This window comes from Pezoporus wallicus, unplaced genomic scaffold (assembly GCF_028554395.1).
Source record: "Pezoporus wallicus isolate ANWC-B61680 ecotype Strahan unplaced genomic scaffold, APGP_CSIRO_Pwel_v1 scaffold_3294, whole genome shotgun sequence".
Classification (NCBI taxonomy): domain Eukaryota; kingdom Metazoa; phylum Chordata; class Aves; order Psittaciformes; family Psittacidae; genus Pezoporus; species Pezoporus wallicus.
The window spans coordinates 8288431-8296108 of record NW_026635478.1 but is presented as its reverse complement, the minus strand read 5'-3'; the positions used below and the strand labels follow the sequence as shown (position 1 = coordinate 8296108).

The 7678-nt window shown below is 41.6% G+C and overlaps 1 protein-coding gene across 1 annotated transcript; it reads left to right on the top strand.

The window, feature by feature from the left end:
* Positions 1-378: 378 nt before the first annotated feature.
* Positions 379-7429, top strand: UPK3A (uroplakin 3A). The gene is made up of 6 exons (XM_057426956.1): positions 379-478; positions 1300-1455; positions 4096-4372; positions 5545-5627; positions 6105-6234; positions 7082-7429. The coding sequence occupies exons 1-6, from the start codon at positions 427-429 to the stop codon at positions 7167-7169; spliced, it is 786 nt and encodes a 261-aa protein (XP_057282939.1). The 5' UTR covers positions 379-426; the 3' UTR covers positions 7170-7429.
* Positions 7430-7678: the final 249 nt, after the last annotated feature.

Sequence of the window (7678 nt, the reverse complement as noted above, 5' to 3'; positions counted from 1 at the left end):
AAGGCTCCCAGATTTAGAGCTCTGAACTAGAACCATTCATGATGCAGGGTTCAGATACTCTGTTCTGAATTTTCTCTCCATGAGAGATGTCAGAAGTTTTTAGACAGAAGAAGGTAAAGAACAAAACCACCTACCAATGATACAGGTGAGGGGGAAAAACTAATGCCCATGAGCTGGAAATCAAAGCCACAAAGCTGCCTCACCTGGGAGCAGATACTAGCTGGGGGATTGGTGAAACCTGAGCAGGAGGGGCAACAAGCATATAAAGAGGTGCTGAAGGTGCAGGTAACTTCTAGTCACAGGGACATTGAGGGAAGGAGCAGGTGTGGTTGACTTCAGGGAAGGAGTGAATGTGGGAGTTCTTCAGTTGGAGCTACATCAAAACATTGGTTTTGCTTTTGTGGCAAGTTTTTGGAGGGCTGAAGCATGTGCAACGCTTGGGTTGTACTAGTATTCTGCTTGGGACAGCTGTGTGCAGGTAAAAGGCATCTATCTGCAGTCTTTCCTCCATTTCTCTTGTCCCTCTCTTTGTATTGCTTCCCTTTTTGATTATCTTATGTTGTTGGGGTTTGGGATTGTTATTTTTTTTGTTTTGTCTTGGGTGTCAACTCTGCTCTAGAACCTGTGTTGGGAGGGAAGTTTAGGGATTCAAACATTTATTCTGCTGGAAGATTGCTGAAGTGGCTCTACTGCAGATAGGCTGGGAAGGACAAGGAGCTGCTGAGTCTTTTAGTTAATCCTTCCTCAAAGACTGGAGATAGGATTAATTTGTGTGGGGAGGGACAAAGTTTCTGACACAGACTTTAGTACTACTTGCTCCTTCCAGTGCCTCACCCAGACAGTTTTCCTTTGCATAAAACTGTGCTAAATCTCTCATTCTGTATGTTAAAAAGTCTGGCCTTCAAACCTTAAGGACTCCTTATTGCCAAAGGATTTGAGAACTGACTGTAGAACTTCTGATGCTGCCACTGGAGGTGGCTGTACATAGGACACTAAAGACAGCAGCTCAAGTTTCCTCCATAATGAGGCTTTGCTTCTGTCCTTTGGATGTGTATTCTTGAGAAGCAACATTTCTTATCTCCCTAAATCCTTGTGTTCCCCATTTTGCATCAAAGCAAAACTCCCAAATCTCGAACTTTTACAGGTCAGGTAAGCTATTTCTTGCCTATCTGCAGTTCACACCCCTCTTCTATGCTTGGATGTAGTTAGCTCTTTCAGATCCTCCTTTTTGTGTCAGAGCTTGTGGGGCAAGAGAAGAAAGACTTTTTCATATTTTTTTTGAGTAACTTTCTCTTCTAGATCAAAGCCTGAAGCCTCAGATTGCAGCCTCTCGGCTTGCTGCAAATAACCCTACACTTACTACAGTTTCTCTAGAAAAACCCTTCTGTATGTTTGACAGCTCACTGCGTCCAAATAAATCTTATGCCATCTACTTATATGCAATGAAGGAATCGGGTGAGTATCCAGTATTATGCCTCTCTTGAAGATAACTTCATAGTGTGGCCATTGAGTGCAGTTCCCAACAGTTTGATGGAAGTGAATCTGAATGGGGGGAAAGAGAAAAATCTATAGGTGTAAGCTATGTATAAGGTGAGCCTCTGGTCTGAATTTTCTCTGAAGTGTTATTAAAAAATATAAGACAAACAACTAGTACTTCAGTGGGGCTGATTAATAATAGCAAGTGTTATTACTGTGCTAGTTGACTCTCAATAGGTGTGGAGCAGAACTGTTAACTATGGATGTTTGTCCAAATATTGCTAATGAAACCAAGTGGTCCACAGTCCAATACCTTATCTTTGTCTGAACGCAAGTTTCTTGCATAAAAGCTTGAATTCCCCTAAGTAAACCTGCTGAGAAAAACTGGGTAACTTTATTTTATAGTTGAGGTAGCCAGCCCTTGCAATGACTTCATTCTTTTTTGTAGTCATGGTAGACTTGTGGTCAAATATGTCTGGTCCATTTGTTCAGTTATGAAATGAATTTTATAACTGCTTCTCAATAAAATGTTGCTGGCAGTGACCAAGAGCTGCCTTGTCTGCTCCCTGCTGTTCTGGCAGGCTGTTTTGAACACCAGCTAGAGCTACTCCATAAGCAGATAGAAATAAATTATTTCCTTATATCACACCTTCTCCCCTGCGAGCTGTATGGAGTCTCCTTTGCTGAGAGGCATAAAGAAGAGATCTTGCTGGGGAGAGGCAAAGGGATGGCAGTGAAAATTGGCCAGCAAACAGAACAGTCTTAAAAATTTTCACTGCTCATTGTTGCCACTATGTACAAGGTGGTAGGAAGTGGCTATGGACAGGTAGAAGCTGTAACCGGAGACACCATCCCATACAGCTAACATAGACAGCTGTGAATGCATGGCCACCTGAGACATGTCCCATGGCTCAAGTGTGCATAAGCCTAAAACAGACTAAGTGCATTATAATCGTATAAAAGTCTAGTGATGTCTAGTTATACCTGCAAATATGTTTTGTGTTGCAAATTACATCAACCACCCCACTTCTGCTGATTCTGTGGCAAAAGCTTCCTACACAGATGAGTGAATCTCAGCAAAAGGGGTTCTATATGGAGAAATCTCTTCTGCTGTATTTAAGGCAAGCAGATGCAAACTTGTTACTTGGAAGACTGAGAGGAATTCTGTTTGGATTTGTATCTGGTCTGCAGAGAAGCACATTGGCTCAGCCTTGGATGCCTCCTGGAGCAGGGAGAAGGAAGATTAAAGAGAAATTGATTTTCTTAACACCTTATGTTCAGCTTTACTAGTATGGAAATGTGTCAGCATACTACAAAGCTAAGGGTCTAGCAAATTTCTGAAGAAATAATATAAATTTGTTCTCTGTTCTTCTTAATGTTACTATCACATTTAATCTACCTAGTAAAGTTTAAAAAGCAACCAAAACCCAGCAGCATCAAACACCAACTTTACTTATCACCAGAGCCAGGCTAAGAGTTACAGGGTTGGACACTGGGTGAGCAGGAAGACCCATCTGTGAGAAGTATAATTATTTGGGGAAGCAAGCTTAAAAATAGAGCATATCTTAGTATTTGCCTTCATGCAGATTGGCTCCCATTGAAGAGAAGATTGCCAGAGCTCAACTAACTTGAGCGCTGATCCTTAAGATGTATTTTTAACCTGTGTTAGAAACTTTTCCCTTTTAATAGGCTTAAATTTGCATTGGATCATAGCTAAAAGTTTTCTATGACCAAGCAATTGCAAGAACTCATCTCCAGGAGCACAGCAGAATGCTTCCAAGTGGAAGTAGTTCCCAATGTACCACAGCTTTGGAAAAACTGCCATTGTTTTGCTGCTGACAATACTGAACAGCTGGAGGGGGTGCCCTCACCCTCCCCCGCCTGAAAATTTAACCTGCAGTTGCAGAACTTGGGAGCATCTCTTGGGACTTGGCCCTTGGCTTAGCAGCAGGAAAGCTTTGTGAGCTGCAGCTGGGCTTCTGAGCTATGCTGTAGGGCTGGGTGCAGGTGCATATTTTGTTTGAAGCTGTGAGGACTTTCACATTTCCTAAGGCATGCTGTCTGGAAGCAGTGACATGCCTGGCTGGCCAGAAATGTAGATACTGTGTCTGTTTATGCTGTCCCTACCCAGTGGGCTGCATACTGTGTGATTCTGGGAGGTCCAGGTGCTGTGTGACCAGAGGTCTAAGGGTTTCTGCTCCAGGAAACAGGAGAGTTGTGACTATGTAGGAGCTCTGCCCTGGCTATAGTATCAAATCTGAAATGGCAGGACATAATGGATGCTTATTGGAGCCAGGTGTGGAATGGTGGAAGAGCAGCCTTTGCCATCCTCTTCCCTGCTCCACCAGATTCTCCTTGGAAAACAGGAATTTTGGGAGGGTGCCTACTAAGAAAGAATTTCATTAAGATATGCTGTGGATCCTTCCCAGCTTCTGAGAGACAAGTATAAAGAGCTTCAGCAACAAATAAGGAGGAAAAGGTAGGATCCCTACACAGCAGATTTTTGGTTTCCCTTTTGAGACTTTTGGGGTAGAAGTGCAAGTTTCCAAATAAATACAGCGTGAATAGGAAGGGTTGAACTAGTTCTAACAGCCTTGCTAAAATGCCTCTCTCTTGCAGCAAGTGCAATAAGCTCCCTGGTGATCAACAGCAGCAAACCACTTGACAGCACCTTCCAACAGACAAGAGGGGGGCAGCTTGGACCTTACAAGGCTGCCTTGTTCAATGTACCCAGTTGTGCAACGCCTCCCAAACTTGCTGATGTAGGAGACATTAACAAAGTTTCTGATGTCCTAAAACAATACCTCTTCAGAGTCGGGGATGATGGGACTTGTTTGTATGACCCAAACTTCCTTGGAATCTGTAACCCACCTCTTGCACCAGACACAACATACAGGTATAATTCTCATTTCTTACAAAGTGAATACTGATCTTAAAACATAGCAGAAAGCAACACTGAGTCAATGTTCATTTGTGATGGTATTGTGTGAATTACCAGTCCCTAACTGAAATGATCTGCTGCGAAGGTAGTTATATGAAGATGGCTTGGCTTTGGTCTAGCACCCTGCAGGTGGTTTGCAGTGGTGAGCTTTATCAGGTTAAATTCATAGATCAGTAGGAAAATCCATGTGTGAACTGCTGGATCTATATGTGTGTTGGAGTAGGTAATCCAGTGACAGCCTCTAATTAGAAAATGCTGGTAAAAAAGGATTTTGACTAGAAAATGATGTTGAGATTATTCACCATGTATTTCATGTTGGTTGATCTGGCTCTGCTTGCTTTGTTTTGATGGCTCCCTGGAGAGCCAAAGTCCTCCTTGGTCTCCAGCTCCAGGAAGCCCTAATATTCCAGGAGACTTCGCACTGAGGCCAGGTAGCTTGCAGGCTAGTCTGACCCCTGTTGCCTAATGAAGATGGCCATCTAGGGAACGTAGGCACCATGACAGCTCTTATGCAAAACACTTGTTTTGCTGTTGCTAGCTACTTAAAAGCTATAATAAAAATAGTAGTCACATGGAGCCGCATCTTCTGTGGAGACCTAATATGCTTCCCAAACAAAACACTATGGGCTCTCAGTTCTGCAAAAACTGTCTTGTCTCTTTGGGATATTTTTGAAATCTCAAACTATTGTGGAATGGAAACTTAATTTCTTTGCCAAAACAGCGTTATCCTGTCTCTTTAAGTCTCTAGGAGGAAAAGTGCCAAAGATCTCTATTGTTGGACAAAATCTTTGACTTCCATACGGAAATCAAAACCACTTGTTGTCCTAAATAATGAGGCTGTTCACAACAGGGAATAGCAAGCTGGGAAAAACTATCATCTGGAAAGCTATCATTGCCAAGGCCCACAGGAATGAAGTGCAAACTGTGCATGACATGGCACAGAATGCTCTCCCATGAGTAATTCTATCTGTTTTTTATAAGGTCTCTGGAAATATTCTGCTACCTTTGATGGTCTCAGTCTTTTTCTTTGACAAATCCTGAAGTCTGACCTGCTAATCCTGTACCTTAAAAATGCTAGTAAGGAAGATCAAATTTCAAATACCTGATTTAACACTTTCTCCTCACAGGTTTAAATACTTGTTGCTAGATACCACAGAAGGTACTGTGAAAGAGCAGACTCTCTGGTCTGACCCAATCAAAACCAGACGAGGTAAGTCTTTGGCTTTGCTCAGCTCTCCTGAGTAGCTGTGCTGCCTTAGGACACTGCTGCTCTATAAGCAACACCTAGCCTTTCCTACAGTTTGAACGTTTTTGTCAGACATTCAGTATTGGAGTTAGCAGATTTAAATGTGGAACATTTTTCTACTTTTGTGTACTTCAAAATAATTCCTTTAGTAAACATAAAGTTTGTACATGTGGTCTCAGATTTGATGTGTGTTGCGCTATCTGGTGCTGTTGACATTTCTCAGTAATACAGATACTTGTTATACTGGCTAACCTGCTGAGAAAAGCTTATAAACCCTAAATGCTGACTCGGAGTCTTAAACCTGTTTCCCATAAATCATCTAAGACTTCAGATAGAGACATAATCAGTTAACCTTTCCTAAATCACCGGCTTTCTCGCATTTGGTAGTGGTGTTCATGGTCAAAAGTAGATCATAGGAACATTATTTCCATGCTGTTCCAGTTAAACTTCCCTCGAAAATTGATACCTGGCCTGGTCGAAGGAGTGGAGGCATGATTGTCATTACATCGATCCTAAGTGTTCTTATGTTTCTTCTGCTTGCTGGCTTTCTTGCTTCTGTGTCCTCTGTCATGTAAGTACTGTTACTCTTTACAGCTTCTGGTAAGAATACCTAAACTCTGTCACCAGCCTTCTTTCCTAAGTCTCCAAGCTACTGTTGCTGGTCTTGTTTGAGATGAGACCAGATGGTGTCCTCCAAATTTTGAAGCTGCTAACAGGAAAAGGCTACTTTATCAAAATCTTCCTTAAGATCAGCAGATCTTGTAATTGTTACATAGCCTTAAGCTTACTAGCTGCCAGACTTTATTGTTGGTTTTCTGTTAGTTCTTTCCCCAGTAGTTCTTACTAAAGTTTCACATACTCTAAGCCTGTACATTCTTTCTTACATGCTGCAGCTTTCCATCCAGTCAGGAGTTTGGAAACCGTCTTAAGGAGTGCAGATGTTTGCAAAGATTACATAATGTCCTAATTAATACCTTGATTTTTAATTTATTTCCCTCATCTCGAGGAGAAGTGAGTTACCCCTTTCATTTAATAAGCAAGGCTGTGCTGGAGCTGTCTAACTCAACTGGTCTATGCATGTTCTTTAGTCATACACACCTAAGCTGAATTTTTGAGAGAATTAAATGAATTTTAGAAATGGTGAATATTAGGGCTGCTAACACCCACTTATTTCATTTACTTGGAAGTGATGAATGCTCTGTATTCAGTCAGCACTGCAGGCTCTCCTGGATTAAAGGTGTGGAAAGCAAAAACTGCACTGAAAATGCCTAAAAAAAAAATTAAATAACAATCTATGGGCCTCTCTGATCCTAAATTATTTCAGTAGCAATCAGCCTTTGAAAAGTGTTGTGACAGTAAGCTCTGGGCTCTGCTCAGTCTCTACTGACACTTAATAAAGGTTTTCACTTCACCACCAGGAGATCAGAAGACTCTTCTGCAGAGACAAGGAAAATGTCTCAGACTATCCAACAAAGTGAACTAAAACCACAGTTAAGCTCCGAGTGAACAACCTGATTCAAGTCAAAAGTGGAATTGCCACTGAATTGCTACAGGTGCTAGACCTATGGGACTGTCTCTTCTACGCAACACTGGTCCAAAACAAGCTACAGAATACAACCAGACAATGGAAGATAAGTGGCATAGATGAAATAAGGACAATATTTTTTTTAAGTCTTTCAGTACATGATAGTTTGTCTTGTCCTAACAAGATTTGATTTGGCTAATTGCCTTGTAAAGCACATATCAAATGCCTAGACTGAGAAAAGAATCTTCATGAGATCCTTCAACTTCACTAGTGTGATTGGAGGCTGTCTAGTACATATGTCTTATCTGGAGTAAGCAGACCTCTCATCTGCTTCTCACAATGAGATGATTTTGCTGTTTGTATTTCAACCTTTTGCTATAGTAACTGGTTAGGAACATAAAACCCAGGCTGCTTCAGAAGAAAATGTCCTTGAAGAAAACTAGAGATTAAGGGTTAGTCAGTGGGGAGCTACTACTACATCCTCAGGATT